This window comes from Leptosomus discolor, chromosome 1 (assembly GCF_034619465.1).
Source record: "Leptosomus discolor isolate bLepDis1 chromosome 1, bLepDis1.hap2, whole genome shotgun sequence".
Classification (NCBI taxonomy): Eukaryota; Metazoa; Chordata; class Aves; order Leptosomiformes; family Leptosomidae; genus Leptosomus; species Leptosomus discolor.
Genome location: NC_141391.1, coordinates 41401887 through 41426296, shown reverse-complemented (window position 1 = coordinate 41426296; position 24410 = coordinate 41401887). Strand labels below are relative to the sequence as shown.

Genomic DNA, 24410 nt, shown 5'->3' with positions numbered 1-24410 from the left:
AAATAAACTCAAGAGACTGAAGTCTTTAAGTTACTAAAGATCACATAAAATATAATTCTATTACAACTAAATTTTTCATAGGTGAGTTTCTTTGTGCGCTGTAATACAAATAAACTTTTCATATAAAATGTGCCAGAGCAACCGATAAGTCAGTGTAGTATCCTTCTGTTAGTGACATCTGTTTCTTCAGATTCTTGTATCCTAAATACTTAATGGCAACTGAGATTTCAAGTGTTGAATGTCTAAAGTCAGATGCCTAGATAGTTATGAACATAGTGCAAGATCCACGTTTTCTTACTGGTAGGGTAACTTTGGACATTTAAATGTGAAAACTCTGACTTTCATGTCTCTCTATTGCCAAGGAATATAACAACAGAGTTATCAAAGGAATTAATCTGTCTTAACTCTTCTAATACATGTCTTAAGTTTACCTAGCCATTTATCATCAATGACTGAGTCAAAAAGGCATTTTACTGTTATTTTAAAATCATTTTTTTTTTAGGATGGTATGAATGTTCATTAGAGCTGCCTTTCTTTCTACATTAACTACAAACGTGTTTAGTAAATTATCTATCTTAGATACAACAGTAACTTTTAATAGGTATCTACAAAACTATTATGTTTCTAAAGAATCCTTTCTCAGGGTTATTTTCCACAGCGTTTCTGTTAAGAAACATGTAATAAATACAACAAACTGTGGTTTTACTAACCTCTAGCCATTTGGGTGAGTAATGTTTCTGAATATTAGCTTAGTTTTTTACTGGTAGCACACCTGGCTATTTTCTTCTACATTTTATTGTGTACAGCAGTTATGATCTCTTCCCCTTACTTGTCCTTCTATGTATCTGAGATATTAATTTGCATAATTGTAGGCTTAGAACTGATTTCCTGAGTCTCAGACAATTAATTCAGGAGGACGCGGGCTAAGACTGAAAATGCTGAAAATTTATTAGTATTTTACTAGACTCCCGAGTTGAACAAGGTAATACCCTGATTTGGACTAGAGTAAATTGTAACACTTAGCTTTCCTGTTAGGTCAAATTTACCTTGCAGTCAAGATGATCGTAGATGGATAACAATGCTTATTAGGAAAAGGGGTATTTGCCTTCTAATATTAGGAAAATTAGGAGGGTAAAACGTAAAATAAAATACATGATAGTCTTTGTTGAGTATATTTAGTTAAGGGTTTGTCAGTCTTTAGACTGTCCAATTTAAAAAAAAAAAAAACAAAAAACCAAAAAAACAAAACAACCAAAACCCAACAAAACCCAGGAAGAATATATGGCACAAGGACTATAGTTTAATGAAATAAAATGAAGGAACCTCACTACATAAAAAAGGAAAAAAGTGATATTACCTCAAAAGATGACTGGAAACATAGGATTTGACTGCAGGTCTTTCTTCATTCACCATCTCTATAAGACTAAGCCAACTCCCAAACCAGAGAGGCTGTTTGTTCCTCACGTTTAAATGTGCTTGGGACCATCAAGCAGTCATTTCCTCCCCAGTAAGTGGGCAGACTGTAATTGACAATATTTTTCACCCTGAAGAAAAAGCCAGTTCTCTGCAGTCTAAATAGCAAGAGAGATGTAATAGGTGATTAAATTTATGATTACTTTCGATATATTCAAGTATAATTTACTGATTTTTATGAAATCTTAGTACTGCGAAATTGAGCAGAAGAAATCAAATGATTGTCTGGTATAACAACAATTTACATTCTGAAATCAATATCAACATTGTTACCTTAGGGAGAAAAAACAGGCGAATACTTTACCACTCAAGCTATTTATACGGGTAGCATGGTATGAAGACACAGCATGAAGATGTAGTATGAACTGCTTTTTCTTTTTTTATTCTTGGTTTAGCCTGAGAGATTGATGGAAACTTTATTTATCTGCATTATCTTGGTTCTGTGGGTAAGATATCAAGGTAGGCATGGAGAATGGATTACCCTGTAATGCAAATAAGGATCTTTGAATAAGGACTGCCACGGGGACTGGACGAGGGAGTTGAGTTTAGATATAGCCAAGAAAAAAACCACCCTATTTCTTTTGACACATTGCAGGGATCTCCTGCACAATGTGTACATAACACAGAGTCGAGCCAAGGTTATCTGGGTGATGCAAGAGTGGCTTTTACTAAGAAAGCAGAATGATTTTATCTCAGGTTCATATTCCTTTGTAAGCTTGATTGAAATATGAAAGAAGAAGGTGTATGTAAGTGACCACTGAGCTGAATTATACAAAGCTCTATCTGAGATGGTTTGTGACCTTCGTGCAAGATACACTAAAACTATACACTTTCAAAGAAGGTCACAGTCCGAAAGTGTATTTTCATTCATCTTTCTGATTTGGAAAAGAGAAAGTAGATTGTAGATTTTAGGGGTCTTTCCTTAAGTCAATCAGAACTGAAAAAATATATTACAAACTGTAGTTTATTCATAAAACAATCTAATACAGCAATCATATGTTAATTCAAAGACTTTGCCAATTCTTTCTGCGGAGCAAATACAAACATAGTTGGGTTTTGTGTAAGTTTCCTGTTGTATTTTAGTTTAAAAGAATCTCCTTATCACAGATCACACTCTTGCTGCATTAAAAGGTGCACTGTTTGTGCTTCCAGCATAGGAATTTAAAAGAAAAATGTGGTTTACCTTATGAGAAAATAAGAATTTAAAATACAGTTTTTAAACCTGTATTTTAAAGTTGGTGGTGCCCTGCATATCTTTTCTCTTCCCCTCTGAAACTGCAATTATTCTGTTTTTTTTTTTTTTTAACTTGAATTCTTCTATTTACAGGCTTGATCTCACTAAAAAGAAAAATAAATTTTATATATATATATATATATATATCTCCATGTTTTAGTACATGAACCAGGAGTGTTTGTTTTGATCCTGGGAGGAACAAACTTTATCAAACAGACATCTTCCACAGAGGACTTCCAATGAGGCATAGTTTTTCCTTGTGTCCTTACAACATTTTCTTAAACTTGTGCACAAACAATATCTTCTTCATCATCATAATTTCACAGGCTTTTTAGAGTATTTGTCTACTCTTTACACTTGATTTTATTTTACTATGTTTCTTCTCCGACTTTTTTATTCATGAGTGGGGTACATACATCAGTAAAGTATGTCATGTACAGATTCTTCCATTAAGGTAATTTTTTTTTCAAGTTTCTCTTTTAAGTCTCGACATCACCAGTCTTTTCATAAGGAAAATATTCCCAGAATTTTCTTTGTCTTTTTTTTTCCCTTTATAATATTCCTTTTTCATCTTAACGCAAAGTATGGCATAATAGTTCGTAAAGGAAAGGGAAAGATTTTTGTTGATGCAAAATCTCTATATCTGAAATAAAAGATCTCAACAATAATTGAAGATATGTCATGCTTGAATATATGATATGCAAATGTATAGCCCATTCTGTAAAGCTTAATTTGACTTGCTGTGAACCGGATGTTTTGGTGACTTCTGCCTGTCTGGAAAATCAAGGACAGAAATCAAGGCTTTTAATTTACAACTACAGTGAGTGGAAAAGAGGGTATTTAGTTTAAAGTGCCTGATTTGTAAACTCAGAAGCCATCTCGGTTAAAATTCAGCAGGTTCCATTTGCAACAACCCAGCATAGAAATGTATTTTTAATTACAGCTTGTTTTATAACAATGGAGAGGATCTATAGCCAAATCTGTCCCTGTGAGACATTCAGCAATGGAACAATAGTATAATTATTTCTTGGATCCCTGATTAGCAAAAACAATACAATAGTTGTACAAAGCTTGAAAATCTGGTTTTCAGAATAAAACAATCTCACCATGCAAAAGCTCCTCAACGCTGATTTCTGTAACTTGCTATTTGTTTCAAGCACATAATTGGAAGTAAAATGCATTTTAGAAGCTAGTATACAATGGAAAGCACTGAACAGTTTTGAAAACTAGTGTTTATACTTCCTACATTAAAGTTCTGTTTCCAGCACAGCTTGTAACTCCTCTGCCATAGGACTTTTCAAACACTCGATATCATGTGGCATGATCTTTCTTCAACTTCAGACTTTTAGCACTCAGGTCAACAAAATAACTTACACTATTTAGAGCTCACTTTCTGCCTGTGCATGAGGGTTTCTGGGAAAATAAGGCAGCAACAAAAAGCTTAGTCTCACAAGCAGTTACCCAAACTCAGTTGGTGAGGAATGCGGTGAAGGCAAGCTCTGTGGCTGGTCAGTAGGCCAAGGTGGACTAGGGCATCCCCAGGGCCAGGGAAAGCCCAGGAAGAGCCCAGAGATCTGTCAGCTTTTGTGAGGATGGCTGATGTGGCTTTGGTTGCCACGAGCAAGCACAGGAAATTTAAATGGCCCTGGAAAGCATCAGCAGCCAGGGCGTGGCATGTCAGGAAGGGGGCAGCGTAGACATTCCTGCAGCAGGGTGTGCAGACAGGGCCCTCCAACCTCCTTGTAGATCAGCAGCCCAGGGAAGTGTTCCAGGTCACTGCCAAAACGGTGAGCGCTCTCCTCAGAGCTAAAACCAGAGCTCCTACAGGTAAAACCCTGGAGATGTCTGATGCATCTACCCAGATAGAACTGGTGAGGCAGGAAATTTCAGTTCAGGCGGCAGGTTGCAGCAAGTGCCCAGACACTTCACCTGGTGAAAAGGGAAGTACCTGTATAGGGTGTGCTCATGTTGAGGATCTTTTGACTGCAGGAAACAGTCAAAAGGCTGTGAAGTACTAGAGGAGCTGAGACAGAGGTAGATAGGTGGTTTCACAACCATATTCTTGTAGCAGATGCTACTGAAGCTGAGACACCTTAGACCTTGGTGACCCACAAAAGCAGGACTCCACTTCAGTGTCCACCCTCCAGCATCACAAAGCTTTGACAGATATAGACACCCGTGAGCAAACACAGCAAGGGGAAACTACACTAGCAGTACACAGTGGATACCAGAAAAAGAAGCATGCTCATAGTTGATGACTCTTTGTTAAAGGACACTGAGATGCCCATCTGCTGACCTGACAGAGTCACAGGGGGTATGATGCCTTCTGTGAGCTAAGGTCCAAGATGTAGCTGAGAGAGTGTCACAGCTTGTAAAGTGCACAGACTACTACCCACTCTTACTTTTTCATGTGGGTGCAAATGATGCTGTTATTCAGAACCTAGGTAAAATCAAGAAATACTATGAAGCCCTGGGGTCAAAAGTGAAAAATATTGCTGACCAAGTTATCTTTTCCTCCATTTTACCAGTTGGAGGAAAGGAGACAGCTAGAAATAGACAAATAATGCGTATGAACTCCTGGCTACCTGGCTGGTGCAGCCGTAAAGGTTTTGGCTTTTATGACAACGGGACATTCTTTGACCATAACCTGTTGAGGAGGGATGGAATCCACCTGTTGAAGAGGCAAGGGTATCTTTGGTAACAGGCTGGCCAACTTGGTGAGGCAGGCTTTAAACTGGAGGACTCGGGATGGAGACCAAAGTGGCGACACTCATACCAAGGCATCCAACTGGGGAACAAGCCAGGTCAACCAGAGCAGTGACAAATGTTCCTTAGCTGCCTCCCAAGACGAGTACCAGAAGGCCAACCACCTCAAGGGCATGTATGGCTATGATAGAACCTTCTGCACCCCTCTGGGGAAACCTGTGATCTTGATTACCCCTCTGAAATGCCTGTACACAAATGCACGCAACATGGGGAATAAACAGGAAGAGCTAGAGAACTGTGCACAGTCGCAGGACTGTGATCTCATTGTAATGACAGAGACATGGTGGGACAGCTCGCATGATTGGAATGCTGTCATGGATGGCTATGTACTTTTTAGGAAAGACATGCCAACTAGGCGAGGTTGTGGAGTTGCTCTTTATGTGAGAGAGCACCTGGAGTGTATTGAACTCTGCCTAGGGGATGATGAAGAACAAGTCAAGAGCTTATGGGTAAGACTTACAGGGCAGGCTAACATGGGTGACAGTGTTGTAGGTGTTTACTACAGGCCACCTGATCAGGAGCAGGAAGTCGATGAAGCTTTCTACAGACAGCTGCAAACAGCCTCACAGTCACAGGCACTGGTTTTCATGGGGGATTTAAACTACCCTGATATTTGCTGGAAAACAAACACAGCCAAGCAGCCACAGTCCAAAAGGTTCCTGCAGAGCATTGATGATAACTTTTTGACACAGGTGGTGAAGGAATCAATGAGGAGAGCTGCACTGCTGGTTCTTGTACTAACAAACAAAGAAGGACTAGTCAGGGATGTGAAGGTTTGGGGCAGCCTTGGCTGTAGTGACCATGAGATGGTGGAGTTCAGAATCCTGCATGGAAAAAGCAGGACAATAAGTAGGACTGCGGTGCTGGACATCAAAAGAGCTAACTTAAGTGACTTAAAGACCCACTTAGAGGAATCCCATGGCCTAGGGCTCTAGAAGGTAGAGGGGTCCGAGGAGCTGGTTATTATTCAAGCATCACTTCCTCCAAGGTTGAGAACAGTGCATCCCTATGAGAAAGAAATTGAGCAAGACAAGGAGAAGGCCTGCTTGGATAAGTAAGGAGCTTCTGGAAAACTCAAAGGGAAGAACAAAGTTTACAACATGTGGAAAAAGGAATTGGGAGGAATATAGGAATATTGTCAGAGTATGCACGGATGCAACAAGGAAGGCTAAGGCCTATTTGAAAATAAATCTGGCTAGGGATGTCAAAGGCAAGAAGAAGGGATTCTTCAAATACATTGGTAGCAAAAGGAAGACCAGGGAAAATGTGGGCCTGGTGTAGAATGAGGTGAGTGCCCTGGTGATGAAGAAAAGAGAGAAGGCTGAGTTACCGAATGTCTTCTTTGCTTCAGTCTTTACTGGTAAAGCTGGTCCTCAGGAATCCCACACCCTGGAGGTAGGGGAGGAAGTCTGGAGAAAGGAAGATTGCCCCTTGGTCGAGGAGGATTGGGTTAGAGATCTTTTAGGCAAACTAGACACCCCAAATCCGTAGGCCCTAATGGGCTGCACCCATGAGAGCTGAGAGAGCTGGCAGATGCAATTCCTAAGCTTCTCCCTGTCATCTTTGAAAGGTCATGGAGAACAGGAGAGGTGCCTGAGGGCTGAAGGGAAGCAAATGTCACTCCAGTCTTCAAGAAGGGCAAGAAGAAGGGCCCTGGAAGCTACAGGCCAGTCAGCCTCACCTCCATCCCTGGAAAGATGTTGGAGCAGCCTGTTCTAGGAGTCATCTCAAAACATGTAGAGGAAAAGAAAGTTTTCAGAAGCAGTAAACATGAATTCACCAAGGGGAAATCATGCTTGACCAATCTGATAGCCTTCTATGATGGCATGACTGACTGAGTAGATGAGGGGAAAGCAGTGGATGTTGTCTACCTTGACTTCAGTAAGGCTTCTGACACTGTCTCCCACCTCATACTCATAGGTAAGCTTAGGAAGTGTGGAACAGATGAGTGAACAGTCAGGTGGATTGAGAACTGGCTGAAAGACAGAGCTCAGAGTGTTGTGATCAGTGGTGTTGAGTCCAGCTGGAGGCCTGTGGCTCGTGGTGTTCCCCACAGATCAATACTGAGTCCAGTCTTATTTAACATATTCCTCAATGTCCTGGATAAAGGGACAGAGTGTACCCTCGGCAAGTTTGCTGATGATATGAAACTGGGAGAAGTGGCTGATACACCAGAAGGCTATGCTGCCACTCAGTGAGACCCAGACAGGCTGGAGAGTTGGGCGGAGAGAAACCTAATGAGGTTCAATAAGGGCAAGTGTAGGGTCCCAAACCTGGGGAGGAATAACCCCATGCACCAGTGCAGGTTGAGGATTGACCTGATGGAAAGAAGCTTTGCAGAGAAGGACCTGGATGTTGTGGTAGACAAGAAGTTGACCATGAGCCAGCAACATGCACTTGTGGCCAAGAAGAATGTGGCCAGCAGGTCGAGGGATATTCTCCTCCCCCTCTGCTCTGCCTTGGTGAGGCCACATCTAGAGTACTGTGCCCAGTACTGGGCCCTCCAGTTCAAGAGCGACAGGGAACTACTGGAGAGAGTCCAGCAGAGGGCTACTAAGATGATTAGGGGACTGGAGCATCTCTTCTATGAGGGGAGACTGAGAGATCCGGGTCTGTTTAACCTGAAGAAGAGAGGACTGAGAGGGGATCTTATCAATTCTTATAAATACCTAAAGGGCAGGTATATCCTGGATGGGGCCAGACTCTTTTCAGCGGTGCCCAGTGACAGGACAAGGGGCAACGGGCACAAACTGGAGCACAGGAAGTTCCGCCTCAACATGAGGAAAAACTTCTTTGCTTTAGGGGTGGCAGAGCACTGGAACAGGCTGACCAGGGAGGTTGCAGAGTCTCCTACTCTGGAGACATTCAAAACCCACCTGGATACAGTCCTGTGTAACCTGCTGTAGGTGAACCTGCTTTAGCAAGGGGATTGGAATAGACGATCTCCAGAGGTCCCTTCTAACCCCTGCCATTCTGTGATTCTATATTGGCCCACCTTTTCTAGAAATCCATGAGGGGTTGTAATTCCTATCCATTGTTTTGCTTACGTAAGGATTTTAGGATTGTATCCTAATGCTTTATGCCCCTTTCCAAAACAATAGATCTATATGGAATAAAATTAGAAATTCTGGTATCAGAATACATTTTATACAGGTAGGATTGTCAGAAATAAAGTATGTTAGTACAAAATTATGCTTTCAGCACTGGAAAATTATGAAACTGCTCTAGATATTTCTAGACTTTCTTTTATTTTCAATTAGAATTTACGAAATTACAGAATGGTTGAGTTTGGAGGGGATCTTTGCAGATCATCTGGTCCAACCCTTCTGATCAAGCAGGGACACTTAAAGTCGATTGTCTAGGACTGTGTCCAGATGGCTTTTGAATATCTCCAAGAGGGGCCACTCCACAACCTCTCTGGATCCCTTGCGCCAGTGCTCAGTCACCTTCCCAGTAAAAAAAGTGTTTCCTGATGTTCAAAACTTCCTGTGTTTCAGTTTGTGCCCATTATTACCTGTCCTGTCACTGGGCACCACTGAATTCCTCATATCAAGACAACAGAAGAGAGAAAAATAGGACAGAAGAACATGAGGAAGGGAAAATGATAAGCTGTGACTAAAATGTATATATTTAAAATGTTTTCAGTATCTCCAAATAAAATATTGTAATGAAGGAAAGCACAATATGCACTTTTCTGTCCTTCATCATTAAGATTAGGAATATAACCACCCTCTACCATCCATTCCTCCCCTCCACCCAAGAGACGTTGTTGATACTTTTATTGGCATTTTCAGGTACCGCAGCTATTACTTATATTCGGTAATTCCAAAAATTACGATTGTTAGAAAGTACTAGATTTGTATTTGGGTTTGTTGTAGCAGGAACAAAGCAGCTGGACTAGTTTCATGTGTGATTGATTTGATATAATTTTGGTTGTTACTAAGATTACAAAAATTATTATCTGGCTGACCACCTGGTCTGAAAACAGAAAAAAATATGTTCCTTTTATGCTTGAACTGTCCTTTTTTCAGCACCAGAGTTAGCTATCCTTTATCACCATTAAGATACAGAATTAATTCTTCTTTGTATCTCTTGTGGGTGTCAAGTCATGCTTCACCTGGCTAAGCTTTATAGAATCTGCTGCAATAGATGATTAAAGGAAGAATGATTCCATATATTTGATACCATTTTTTCCTGATTTTTAGACTCAGCCCAGATTCAAAAATCTGTTGAGTCACATTGTTCTGAATTATGTATGGAAATTACTTTGACACAGGTTAAATCATACTGTTTTGACTGAATTTTCCTTTCAATTTTGGGTTTCACATGACAATGATGTGATATTTCCTGATTAAAAATAAAGACTGGATGTTTTTCAGGACCCGAAGAAAACCCATATTTCCTGCCCACAGACAATGGTTTATGATTGAATATGTCACAGATTTGTGATTTGAATTTTGGCCAAGTGTTGTGGACCTGAACCATAACCCTACCTCGTGCTGCATATAATCTTCATGTTGTAGCTTAACTAAAATTGTAATTACTTGTTATCATTAGTCTCAGTGTTGTACCAACTAGAAAACTCATTACTCTGAATAGCTTGATTCTGTCTTTAGGTAAAAAGAATGCAAAGCTGCATTTGGTTGCACAGGGGAGCAGGTAAATACAAACATAGTCTAAGCATGTTGCAGGATTTTCTTCTGAAAAAAGAGTCCCTGCTACTATTGTAGAGAGAAAAAATTCACGGTACGTGTGAGGGGCTTACTGCTGGATTGGGACCATGGGTCACAGCCTGTGTGCTGCGTTCCAGCTGCTGGGGGCAAGTGTCTGTGCCTTCCCCAAACTGTGTGTGTGTGGACTGTAGGTGGGGTGTGCATGTGAAGTGACTGGCAAACTGCAGGCTGGACCAGCCGGTGAGTAGGAGGCCCTGGGTGTGGGCAGAAGTATCAAGTGGGCAGAGCGTCCATGCTGGTATTTGAGGAGACCCACAAGTGTGGGGTGCCTGTGGAACGAGTGTGTGAGTGCTGCGTGTGTGCAGTGAGCGTCCAGCTGGACCAGCTGGCGAGTCAAGACCCGTGGGGCATGTGAGGTGGGCCGGGCGGGCAGAGGGGGCATGCTGGTGCTCGAGGGATCCACGAACCTGTGTGTGTTGCGTGAAGCTGCGGAGTGTGGTGTGTGTGCTGCACTGGTGACCTTCTGCCTCCTCTAGCCCAAGAGGAGGAGGGGATGTGGCTGGCTGTACCTGTGTTCATTTGAGCCCTGAGTGTGGGTGCTGTGGGGGGCAGCGCCTTGCCTGTGTCTGTCTGTGTGACCAGCTGTGTCCGTGTCCTGCGTATGTATCAATGTCGGTGATGCAGCAGCTTCACTAGTGCGAAGGGGGCAGTGGCAGTTGCATCCCTCAGCCTGGGCAGGGGCCCCGGGGAACTGGGCTGAGCCCCAGCGGCTGGGCAGCCGGAGGCGGCGGGCACATGTGACATTACTTAACAGCGTCAGAAACTCACAGTAGGCTGACTGGCAGCCTTCCCTTGCAATTAATAGGGTATGCCTAAAGTTAAGCGTTACTTTGAATTTCTCTTTGTAGGACACTTTTTCCCCTCATTGTTTTGATGGCACGGCTTAGTCTAAAGTTTCTTGACAGACTGCGTGCTGTCCAGTCATCATCTCTGGAACCCGATCACTGTTTACATGACCTTTAGAGTTTTTTATAATACTGTATGATTTGTGGGGTCCTCAGTGGGAGGCTCAGAAAGCCAAGCCGGTATATTTTTTTCCTTATCGTTTAAAGTATGGATTTAAAAATTTATAGCAATGTCAGCTAAGGAGTTGCCAGTATTACTGTTAGGCCTGTGCCATTTTACAGGCTGACTGGTCCCTGTCAGTATAGAGTCAGAGCAGATTTTGGCTAGGATGAGGAGCTTTTGTTACCCAAAATCAGCATTTTTGCTACATAACTGATTCAACTGGATATTTTTGTAATTGTGTATTTTTCTCTTTATTTAGGTGGTTAATTAATTACAGGAAGTTAATTATTTTGCAGAATCTTAAATTGAAATTTTCACCTCCTTCCTTACTTTAGGGATTTGTTTTCTCAGTCATTCGTATTTTCTTATAAAGTCTTTTAATTTAGAAAAATGAAAGCCATCTCCTTTTCCTGTGCCTCTTACTGATTTCACTAGCGACATAAATTCTTACTTTTGAAAAAACAGATTTCTAAATTTGGCTTAGTGAAAATAAATGCAGAAATGGAAGATTTTTAACTGTGTGGTTAGCTATATTTCTATTTTGTTCATATTGAAGGGAAAGAGCCTGGCAGGGATTCCAAAACACATTGTTCAGGGTGGCAGTTGCAGAATGAAAAAGTCGTAACAAAAAATAACAAACTGTGAGGTAAAAGTTCGCTTAGTTTTACTATATAGAGTTAGGTCCTCTGTTGATGTAAACGAGTACAACACAATGACTCAGAGGATCTATTTGGTTTTACTATGGCTGGATTCTAATCCTAAAGCTAGAAAAGGAACTTAAAAGCAAAATGCTAATTATAAAATCACAGCCAAGAGCAAATAGTATTACATTTATTTCTACACTGAATTACACAGTAACCCAAAATTGACTTAATCAAATATCTATGTCCACCCAAGGGACATGAATAAAAAGAAACCTGGTAGAGGATATTGATCATCATATAAAATGGTAGCAATTACCATTAACAAATAGTTTTTAATAAGCAAACATACAGTTAGTACTATTAACTTGATGTTTTCCTCATTAAAAAAAAAAAAAAAAGTGTGGAAAAAAGAGAGTGAAGGCAAAAAAAGGACAGTCAGGGCTTGGTGCTTATTCCATTAACTTCAGGAAAACTTAATTCCATTTGGGATGGATACAGGACACCTACTTTTCACTACTTAAAAATTAGTTACTAGTGGAAGATACCTGTTGTAGTATCTTCCTGATGTTCTTCTCTACTGACTTCATTCAAGGTGGAAACCTTGAATGAATAGCTAACCCATAACTTTCAGATGGCTAATATTGATAAGAAAGTAACCACTAAACTAAACAGTTATTAAGCTTAAAGCAAACTTTGTGAATCTCTTCTTTATTCTAAACCAAACTAGCTAACCAGATCACTCAGGCTCCCTGCAGCTGAAACTCATTTTTGTGGGAAGATGTGCTCAACTTAATTTAACCACTCTCTTGAGATAGTCTTGAGCTAGCTGTTTCTGATGCTTCCAAGATGCAGTATTTTGATCCATGAAGACCTGTAATATTCCTTTCATGAATCCAACAGTCATGGTTGTTAAACAATTCTCAGCAGTGCTATCAGCTCTGAAGCTCGTGGGGAATCACTGTATCATTCTGTGGCCACAATTCACAAGGTTGGATTATTTCTCCAGATGAGTGAGGTTCAAAATCAATAGTGGTTAACTAATCCAAGTATACACTGCAGATTTATTTTTTTTTCTTTTGAGATGACTGCGGCCATTTTTTAAGTTCAGGAAAATTTGTAATTCTGGCTCTCATTCACTCTGTTCTTTTGAGCAAAGTATGTGCTGTGTATTTTTATTTCACTTACCAGAGTGATAATTGCTTATTCCATCATTACATTCTGTGATTCTTTGCTGGGCACTGTGATTTCACAGATAGATTGGTTAGATAATTGGTATCAGTTAAATATCCTTATAGATATGTGTTTATATATCCTTCTTAATCATGGAGGAACCGTTTTTATTGGTTAGTTTAACTTGGTGGACTTTTTTTCCGGTATAAATGATGATAATTCAGGTTTTAACCTCAGAAATATATTCTTATTACATTTTCTGATGTCATTTGCTTTTCATAACATAGTTTACAATGGTTTCTTAAAGGGTTTTCATAGATCATGCTCTTGAAATTACAGGAAATTTACCTGTCTACTGATCACTTTCTTATGAGAAGCTTACTTCACAGATAAGCATATGCAGATCTTTGAAATTTGGCTCTCCTGCCTGCCATCTTCCCTGGGTTGCTCTAAAAGCAAACCAAAAGGAAAAAAAAAAAAAACCCAACAAGCAAACATGATAATGACAGTTGCCTCATAAGCGTTGACAGGAGTCTATTTGTATGTCAAAAGTTTAAACAAAACAAAACAAAAAAGAGTCAGGAGAACAGAAAAGAAGAGCACTAATCAGCATGTCCTGTGCTCTTCTTTGTAGTCCCAGCGCCGTGTTACATTTCACCTCCCTGATGGCTCCCAGGAAAGCTGCAGTGACAGTGGTCTGGGAGACCACGAGCCAGTGGGTGGTGGAACCCTGATCTCACACCCTCTCCCTCTGGTTCAGCCGCAGGACGAATTCTACGACCAGGCTTCACCGGACAAGAGGACTGAAGCTGATGGCAACTCCGACCCCAACTCGGGTGAGTCACCGTGAGTGCTTTGGTTGAGTTGCTTTGGTAACTCGGTTACTTTCTTTTTCATCCATTTGAGCTTTGCAATGGTAGAGTTGTTTTTAAGCACGCGCTTGGATAATGGGTCATGTTAGCTCATAACAATTGGTAGGAAATTATTAGTTTGCCTGAAGCGCCTCATGTTATAATTTGACAGTAGAAACAAAAACATATCCAGTGCAAACAAACAGCTCCATAATAATTGCATAGTAAGTGAGAACAGCTGGGAAGAAGGAAGTCCTACAAGGTAGCAAGCTTTTCTTGATGTTTATGGTGCTGTTGCTATTTAGCATTGGGCTTTGTTTAGGAAAGTCATTCTAAATACAAATTTAAAGAGCAAGGACATGGATGTTGCAGTATCTGTTAGACTAACATAGAAAACAGCAAATCAGTGAAGCACTGAAAAATTTAAACAATCCAAATTTCTGTAACACACCTACAATTCCCCCTACTAACAGCAAGAAACACAGGGTTTCTTTGTTAGATTGGAATAGCATGTTGTTCTGCTTTTTGGAACTCTTGGATATGCGTTTTCATACAAATATTAAATATGTGCAGTTTGTCTGATTTGGGAATTTCTGCCTTTCTTCTTTCCTTCTCCATAATACATTTACATTATGCGTTTTTGTGACAGTCAGTACTAAAAAATGAAGGGAGGTCTTAACAATACTGTGACTAGTATTTTGGCAATGGAATGTGGAGACTTGGACATACTGAAAACTAGGAGGGGGAAGTAACATTGTCCGTAAACCTCTTGTTTTCTGTTTAGAATGTGGAGACAAAGGTTAAAAGTCTTATCTGTTCTCTTGGAAGGTAATTGAACTTGAATTCTCTTGCATCCCAGGAGTATAGAAATAAGAATTAGTTTCTCCCTTTGGCATTTCTCCCTTTTGTATAGGTGATTAAATTGTTACTGGGCCTGTACAAACCAGAAGAGAAGGTGGCCTTGGGATCTGATGAACGGTATTAAGGTCCATGTTCTCATTTGGACAGAGCTGAATCTGAATTATGACATTTAAATCATGGCAGATGAGAATGCAACCTGTGCAATATTGACCTTAGAAACATTTTTCTCATACTTTTTAGGGGAATATTGAGAGATTGTATTGGGTGAGATTCTAAGAAGAAAAAGTTTGAAATACTTTGCTGTCTCAGAGTTGCATTCTGGTTTCCTGTTCTGTTTTCTCCTTTTCCTTTCTTTCCTTTTTTTTTCCTGCATATGACACTTGCATTATATTTTCTTTACCGACACAGAAATGTTGTTGGAACTATGATCTTAAACGTTAAATCTGTAGAAATACAAAGAACTGTAAAAGAATAGCAACTATGAATGGATTGACTCTGAAGCAAGAATGTGTATCTGCTTAAGCAAGCGAGGAGCTTATGTGGAATTATCCTGTTAATTCTCTGACCACGTATGAGATGTGTGAAAGATTTAACAAGATCAGAGAGGCGTTTTAAGGCAGCGTTGCATGTTGGCACTGTAACGCTGGTTTCACCAACTCTGAATTGCACTTCAATCTCTTCAAAATGTGACATAAAAATCCTCCAGGAGAGTTAGGAAAAATGGTTGTAGTAAACTTTATACCAAGTTGTTAGAAATGTGTTTTTAGAAATTTTGTGTCAAGTACATTGTGCAAACATAGTGTATTAATTATGATGGTCTATTCATCCCTAATACAGAGACTAATAGAACAGTCATAGTGAATAAGTGTTCTTAAAATATATATGAAAAGCTTTAATATGCCTGTGGTTACACCTGGTTTAGCCTTGGGGATGCTAAATTCATGGCAAATTTATAAAAATCTAACCATCAAGCTGTATTGATGATGTGAAATATTAAAGTATAGATTTTTTACCTTTTCTCAGGCTGAATTAGGACATACATTGAAATAAAGCATTCCATATCTTATCAAATCTCACGAACTATGCGGGGAAGGATATGGTCATTACTGTGACAGAAATCATCCTAGGAAAACCCAAGGCAGGAAGGGAGTGATGCTGCCCGTTAGATGGATTTGACTTTTTTTCAGTATCAAGTTATTGCCTAGGCATTGTATCAAAAGTTATTTTGCTACTGGAGGCACAAGTTTTTGGATGAGATGTGAAATGGAGTTTAAAACAGTTTATAGTTATTGAAGATCCTGTGGCAATTTTCAAAAGAGAAAAAAGCTATCTGTCTGCTGATTGGGCAAAATTACTTTGTGGGTGTTTACATATGTTCATGGTTAAAATAACTGATGTACTATCATTTTGACATTGTATTCTTCAACACTTCTAAACTGAATTTCTGGTTCTATTGCAGTGACATGTTAAATAGTTGTATTTAACAGTAGAGGCAGTTTTATTTCTGTGTCTGTTTAAGGGATTTATGTTTATGAAAACACTTGAGGCATGCTGAGGTAAAAGTTACAGCTACAAAGAAAGGAAAAAATCTTAGTGAAGAGCCATAGTGTTACCATGTACATGTACTGCTGCCACTTTGGGATGATAAATGTTGCAAAACAATATTTTATTTTGATTTTAAATGATTCAACTGAAGAGAAAGAGAATCGCTTATGGGAATATTTTCTAATGATCTCCAAGAATAAAAATACACAAAAACCCCCAGATTCATCCCACTATATTTTTATGAGAGTTCATTCTAAGTAAAAGTTTGCTTCAACTCGTGGGAATATGATGTTAATCTTGGTAGTAAAGTCCTTGCCTCATGGTGAGAGCAATTTTGGTTAATGGCTTTAAAGCTCAATGAATTGTGTTGTTTATTATTGTACACTGTGAAGTTATGTGAATAAAAGTGTAACCATTGTTTCTCAACATTAGTATGCTGCTATTTTAATGATATTTGAAGAGTGACAAGGCCCAGGTCTTCAAAAGCTAAAATAGGAAAAAAAAAAAAAAAAGCTAAAAAACTTGATGACTTATTACACAAAGGTATGAGAAATTTTATTGCCATATATTCTTGCAATCATTACCTTCTACAGAGACACAAGAGCTACATGATTTAAAGAAAGAAACATACACAGTGGGAGTACATTTATCTAGCTAATCTTAAAACAACAGTCCCTCTCACTGGGGGAAACTGAAATGAGGAGAGATGGCAAATGCTAGCCTTGTTAGCCACACACTGTCGCTGTGGTTATGAGGGAAAGGCGACAAGATACAAATATGAAGTAAAAAAAAAAACAAAAACCTAGAACTTTTATAATGATGTATATAGTCCAAGTTTGGTTTGCATCATTCAAACCTGTTGTCTTTGAAGAGAGTCTTGTATTTTAGCTTGAGGGTTTCATTAGGTTAGTTATATTTTCCATTTCACCATTGTTAATTTATCCATATTAATTGATTGTCAGATGACTGTGATGTTAACCTGCCAGTTGCAACTTTCTTGTATTTCACCTTTGTTTCGTTTGTACCCTGATATGCCTTACAAGAATTCTTCTACCAGTGATCAACAATTCACCACATTTAAAAGCAGTATAATGTTACAGAGTGACAGCAGCACTGTGGTTTTGTTACGCATTATTAAATGATATAACAACAAGTAATTTAAATTTACTACAGGAAGTCTTATTATTCAAGAGTCATGTTTATGATGATTTAATGTTGCATATGATATTGATTTGTAAGGCAAGCCTTGTCTATGTTACAACATTTTATAATACAGTGGTCAAGAAACTAAGCCTTGCCTTGCTGACCATGACTTTGCCAGAAGCATGGGCCAAGAGGAATGGAAAGTGGCGTGACATTACCTGGATACCTTGTCACCACAATGACAAACAAAAGAGAAAGATTGTAAATGTTATAGTGTTGAGAGTCTGTAAAGAAAAACAACAAAACCAACAAGGGACATGACAAACTAGTGGTTTTGAATAATCTGAACTGTGTTTTGGTGTGTGGAATGCTGGTCTTACACGTTCTCCAAGTGAACACTATCTTTTGCATTTGTAGGGTGTGTATATTAATTTCCTGTAAAAACTAAAGGAAGATATTCCAAAGATCAATTAGCTGATTAAAGTTCTTTATGTTTTAGTATCTCAGATAAGAATTTAGAAAACATGAAGTTTCTTTAGGATCTAAAAAACCAGGTTACTATACATTTTATTTACTGATATGACTTTATAACCTCTCTTATTACCAAAAATCTCGCTTTTTAATGGTTTTAAATGTGCATATCAGGAACTGCACTTTTAACACAAACGTCTTCTTTATTATCAGTTACACTAAAAGTCCACAGCTGTCTGATGTATTTTAATGTGAATTATTTCTTCAGTAATCACTCCAAAGAAAACTGTGTTTTTGTTTGCCAGCAATCAGGTGCAGAGTGTTATTTATCTTTACTAGAAGTGTGGTTTTAATTGGCATAAAACCCCACCACCACTGTATTAGTGAAGAATTCTTCTTCCACTGTGGTTTAGTAAAGGGTGTCAGGGACTCAAATTTAGATTGAAATTTTAATGCCTCTAAAGGTTTCTTGTGGCAGAGCTGTGTGATAGAACTGTATGAAGGAAAAATGTGCCTCCTAGTGTAAAGAAGGGGAAAAATGCACTTTCATGAAAATGCTTGAAAAATCACATTTTGATGGCTGCAAGCTGTGGATGTGATTCGTTTTTCTTCAAAGAGATAAAGAGGAACAGCATATATTTAGTGGAGTGTTAGAACTGCTCTAGGGAGAAAGCTTACTATACACTGTGGATGAATCTATGCAATAATTCAAATGGTTTAAAACCAGACAGAAATATAATATTTATGTCTTCTGATATATGTTTATGAAGCTAAGTAAATGCTTGCGTAATTTCTATACCTCATTAATAAGTAGCATCAATAAATGTTACATAACACAAAGTAATAGCTTTATAAAACCAGGAAGCTGTAGAAAAAATTTTAACAAAACCAATATTTTGAAGATCTTTTTTGCTAAATAAAAAGGGTGACCTTCAAATTAAGCAGAATATTCTATTATGTCCTAAGTTATTAATTACAAATTCCAAAGCAATTCTGTATTCTTGGAAGTGGTGTAATAATGCTGTCTACCAATAATACTGTTTGTGGATAGCTTTTTTATTTCCAGTACATTAAAAATTGTGTGGATAAATGTGATTGTTAAATACCCGAGTTCCCAAATTTTAATAAACCTAATATTATGGAGGTTTAGTCAAGTGATGTCAGGGGTATTAAATCATACTATAATTCCAGTAATAAGTAGGAATATCTCTGTGGCAGTAGTTTAATTATGATTGAAGTTCATAGTAGTGGCAAGACTGTCTTATATTACACTTGGTCATATGATAGGGTCCCATGTGGAGAAGCTAAGCCTGTCATGCAAAGAGCTTTGGTTTTACAGTGTCACTATCATTACAACCAGTGGGTGATGATGGTTTAACCTTGTAGGCATACTCTCTGCTTAATCCTGCCTTTCACTTTGCTGCCTCAAAAGTTTCTTGTCTTACTTGGCAGTATTGGAGTCCATAGCTGAACATCTTAAGGTGCAGGAAGAAATGTTACTTTGTTAATGCTCAGCTCTAGATAAATCACTGTCCACAGTTATTCTTGTGTTTTCATAATATGGGACTCTGTGAACTAAAATAGGAACATTTGCCTTTGAGTCATTTCCTCCATTTCATTAAACACAAGTTCATGCCTCACACAGAATCTAACACTGTCACATTTAGCTACAGGCAAGTAAGAGTAAGAAAAACTGGAGTCAGGTTGGTGAATTAGTCTACTGAAGAGCTATAAAACAGTCTGAAGTCTGAATTCAATCTTAGCCCACGCACTTATTTCTTTAAAAAAATAAATAAAATGAGAGGCATAAGAGGTGTTGCTGTCTCTTTACATCTCTTTGCTGCCTCATTACAATGAGGATTTTAAAATTGTCGTGGTTTAGAAAAGCCACTGTGCTACATCTGTTCCTGTTCCACTTTCTTTTCCGCCATACACCAAACCTAATTGGAGTGTAAATCAGGATGCCATAGCCGTTGAATGGGCAGAGAGAGGGGAACTTGTCCCATCAGTTCTCTAAGAGGAACACGTAATTTCTCTGAACTTTCTAGCTGCTGCTGCCATCCAAGATGAGAAATTGCAAGTCCTCAGCAGTAAGCTGAAAAGTCCTGATGGGGCATGGGGGCTATTCATACTTGTAAGAAAAATTTAGAAGTTTTAGATGATTAAAGGAAGGGGAAGGTTGCACATTAGGCAAAAGCTCGTGCCTGTGACTGCCATCACTGATGATACCTAGGACAGTTTAAAACCACAGATGCTTTTGCCAGAGAAGCAGGCTAAAACAAACAACTGATCTAAGGAATTGCTAAGAGTTATTTTATCCTATTGGTAAGCGTTACCTTCTTACAAGGCTTTGTTATCACAGTAAGCCCAAATCTACTGTAGATATCCATAGATTTTTAAAGTTTTAAAGTATCATTATCTAGTCAAATCTCTGCCATAGCACAGTACCTAGGATTTCACACAAGAGTTTTTAAATCAAGCCTGTATTTTAAAATAGCCCCGTGATTTATTTCCCCTGGTGTTTGTATTGGGTTTACATGGCAAGGTTGGGGGCAGGAGCTGCAAGTGATGCTTCTGTGAGAAGAGATCAAAGGCTGCCCCCATGTCAGACAGAGCCAGTTTCCCTGGCTCCAAAACAGACCCACTGCTGCCCAAAGCTGCAATGCAGCTGGGAGAGAAGAGTAAAAAAATTGTGAGAGAAACAATCCTGCAGATATCAAGGTTTATGAAGAAGGGGAGAGGGTGCTCCAGGCACCCAAGAAGAGATCCCCCTGCAGCCTATGGAGAAGACCATGGTGTCCACTGCAGCCCATGGAGGACCCCACCAGAGCTGGTAGGTATGCCCTGAAGGAAGCTGCAGCCCGTGAAGAACTCGTGCAGGAGCAGGCTCAGGGCAGAAGCTGCAGCCACTGGGGGACTCACTCTGGAGCAGTCTGAAGGTTTGCACCCCATGGAAGGGACCCATGCTGGAGCAGTTAGTGAAGGACTGTACTCTTTGGAAGGGCCTCCATGTTGGAGCAGGGAAACACTGTGGTGAGAAAGGTGCACCAGAGACAAAAGTGTTATTAACTGACTGCAACTCCCATTCCTGGGGGGAGGGGTGGGGGTGGGTGGGTAGGAGGAGTCAGAAGAGTAGGGAATGAAGGAGTGAAATCGAGCCTGGGAAGAAGGAAGCAGTGGGAGGAAGGTGTTTTTAATTTTGTTTTTCCTGTTTCTCACAACCCAACTCTGGTTTTAATTGGTGATAAATTAAATTAATCTTCCCCATGTTGAGTCAGTTCTGCCAGTGATGGTATCTGGTGAATGATCTCGTGCTTATCGCAACCTACAAGCTTTTTCATCTTATTTTCTTCCCCTGTCTTGCTGAGGAGGGGTAGTGATAGAGTGGCTTGGTGGGCACCTGGCAGCAGCCAAGGTTAACTTACCCAAGTGTTAAAGTGGGTATTGTATTCCCAGTCAGAAAGCATTCATCTTCAGTGTCTAGCTCATGTCTGTGAGACTGTACCTCCCTTATTCAACAGAAAGTCTTTGACTTCCAGAAGTGCGTAGATATTTGAGGCCCAAGGGACTATTTTCACTAGTACAGGTTCTTGAATAATACAGGTCAGAAATAGCCAATAGCTTATTAAAAAGTGTGTATCTTTTGCTTCTATCTACAGCAAATGTTTCAGAATGATTCCTTGATTTAGTAATCTTCAGTGATAGAGGAAACTGTATTCTGATGCTTACTGACTTTGACCCAATCAATGTTGCAAATTTTATATGATAAACTGGATGTTGAGTGTCCATAGTTTAGACATGGTGCTCAAGTCATCTGGGAACTGTAATAAATTTCTTAGTTCTTTGTACTATTTTGAATGTTGCAATATTTTATTCTTGAGAATTTTTTTTTTCTTTCTTTTTTTGTATTTTTCCCATATCTGGGCAGAACAAAAATGGAGAATGAATCATTCAGTCCTTTCTAACACTCTTACAGATAAACAACATAGCCAACAATTTCAAGTTAAATATTCAGAACAAGAAAAATAAAACGAAAGTCTTCAAAATCACAGATTTTTAAAAATCATTTTCTAGCTTTATCATTCATTGTTTTGATGTGAGTGGGTACTTTTCCATGCCTCAGGAGCATGCTATTTAACAGTACTTTTTAGCACCAGAACAGTAACAGATTTTTCTATTCTTTAGAGACTTTACATGGGAAATAAAAGTAAAAAGCACAACAGAATACATATATCTTTAATCACGGTTAAATATATTAGAAGGGCTTTATTAGCATTCTAGGTGCTTTATCAGATAACTGTATTCGAGAGAATGCACCTTTTAAAGTTGTGATAGTGTGATTATGGAAGAAATATTTGGTGGAGATTTCTGAGGTTGCTTTTTCTGAAATTCAATTAAAGTTATTATTGTCAGCTATGACTTTATTACAATGATACTATGATTCATTTTCAGATTTTTCACATTCTGTTTTCTGATGGAGTCTTAGATGTGCAACACCTATTCAAATGCAAACATTTAGTTCATAGAATCATAGAATCATAGCATCATAGAATCACTAGGTTGGAATAGACCTTTGAGATCATTAAGTCCAACTGTTGACCTAATACCACCATGCCCACTAAACCATGTCCTGAAGTGCCACATCTACACATTTTTTTAACACCTCCAGGGGTGGTGACTCCACCACTTCCCTGGGCAGCCTGTTCCAATGTTTGACCACTCTTTCAGTAAAGAAATTTTTCCTAATGTCCAATCTAAACTTCCCCTGGCAAAATTTGAGGCCATTTATTCTTGTCCCAATGCTAGTTGTGAGAAAAGACTGACCCCCACCTCACTACAACCTCTTTTCAGGTAGTTGTAGAGACCGATAAGGTCTCCCCTCAGCTTCCTCTTCTCCAGACTAAACAACCCCAGTTCCCTCAGCTGTTCCTCATAAAACCTGTTCTCCAGACCCTTCACCATCTTTGTTGCCCTTCTCTGGACACATCCAGGACCTCAATGTCCTTCTTGTAGTGAGGGGCCCAAAACCGCATACAGTATTTGAGGTGTGGCCTCACCTGGGCTGAGAACAGAGGCAGTCATTTGAAAGAAAGATTATAGTTGTGAGAATAAAGGTGTCAAGTTTAGTATGGAATTATTAGTTTCAGCATTCAAGTGGTTACAAATTTTAAGTAGGATTAAAATTCCTGGTGGCTCCAATAAGAGGAATAACTCCATGTGAGAAGAATAACCCCATTGCACCAGTACAGACTTGGGCCTGACCAACTAGAAAGCAGCTTTGCAGCAAAAGAACTATGAGTCATGGTGGACAACAACTGACCATGAGCCACAAATACACCCTTGAAGAAAAGAAAACAGCCTCCTGGACTGCATTAGGAAGGGTCTTGCCAGCAGATTGATGGGCATGATCCTTCCCTTCTGCTCGGCACTAGTGAGACACATTTGAAGTGCCGAGTCGAGAGTTGGACTCTCCAGTACAGAAGGGAAATAGAAAAATGGAGTGAGTCCAGCAAAGGGACACAAAGGTGAATAAGGTATTAGAGCATCTGTCACATGAGAAGATGCTGAGACTGGGACTGTTCATCTTGGAGAAGAGAAGGCTTAGGGAGGATCTTATTAATGTGTGCAAATACCTGATGGGGTGAGGGGAAGGAAAGCAGAGACATAGCTAGAGTCTTCTCAATAGAGGTTGAAACGGGGCAATGGGCACAAAAAGAAATACAAAAATTTTCTCTTTATACATAAGTAAAATAGCCCACTCATGCTTTCTTACTGTCAGAGTGATAGAAGTCTGCACCAGGTCTCCCAGAGAGACTGTGGAGTCTCCATGCTTGGACATTTTGAAAATCGAACAGGACATGGCTGTAGTTGACCCTGATTTGAACAGGGAGGTTGGGCTAAACGATCTCCAGAGGTGCCTTCCAACTTCAAGTGTTCTGTGGTTCTGCAATCTTATGAATTAATTAAATTTGTCTTGTATAGAATGTGCAATACTGAGGTGAAGAAAGAAGGAAAGGAAAATCAGTGTTCTCTAAGGTAAATGAATTATAAACTTGTAAATTTATGGTAGGATATCTTGTGTAATACTACACACAGTACAGAAACAAAAAAACCCATAAATATGTGCAATCCAAGCTACTGGTTTCTATTCCATTTGCCTAAACATTACAATGTAGTGCCATTTGTGATGCCATAGGGTATGCAATAGGCTGACATATGTGTCACAGGAACTATTTTCTATGGGAAAACAGACAGGGTAATGAAAAGATATTTCAAATTACACCATGATATGAGTGCAGGTGTTAGATATGTAACCTCTCTGTGTACCTATAACTCATTCAGTCGTGAGTTAGGTAGTCTGAACTCCATTTGTAGTCAGCAGAGACCTAGTCAGTATCATAATTGAGTCTAGAGACACATTCAGTTACCAAACGTGAGTCTACTTTAATGTGAGAGGCATAGTTTTCCAGGCTATATTGACTAGATTGCCATTGTGTATAGGGGAAGCTTA

General features: G+C 39.3%; 1 protein-coding gene across 1 annotated transcript in view; it reads left to right on the top strand.

The window, feature by feature from the left end:
* The window catches only part of PCDH9 (protocadherin 9), a 712583-nt gene that overhangs the window by 448392 nt on the left and 239781 nt on the right, over positions 1–24410 (top strand). The window contains exon 2 of the mRNA XM_086481987.1: positions 13663–13864. Within this exon, the coding sequence (XP_086338113.1) occupies positions 13663–13864 (202 nt within the window). The remainder of the gene's footprint in view (positions 1–13662; positions 13865–24410) is intronic.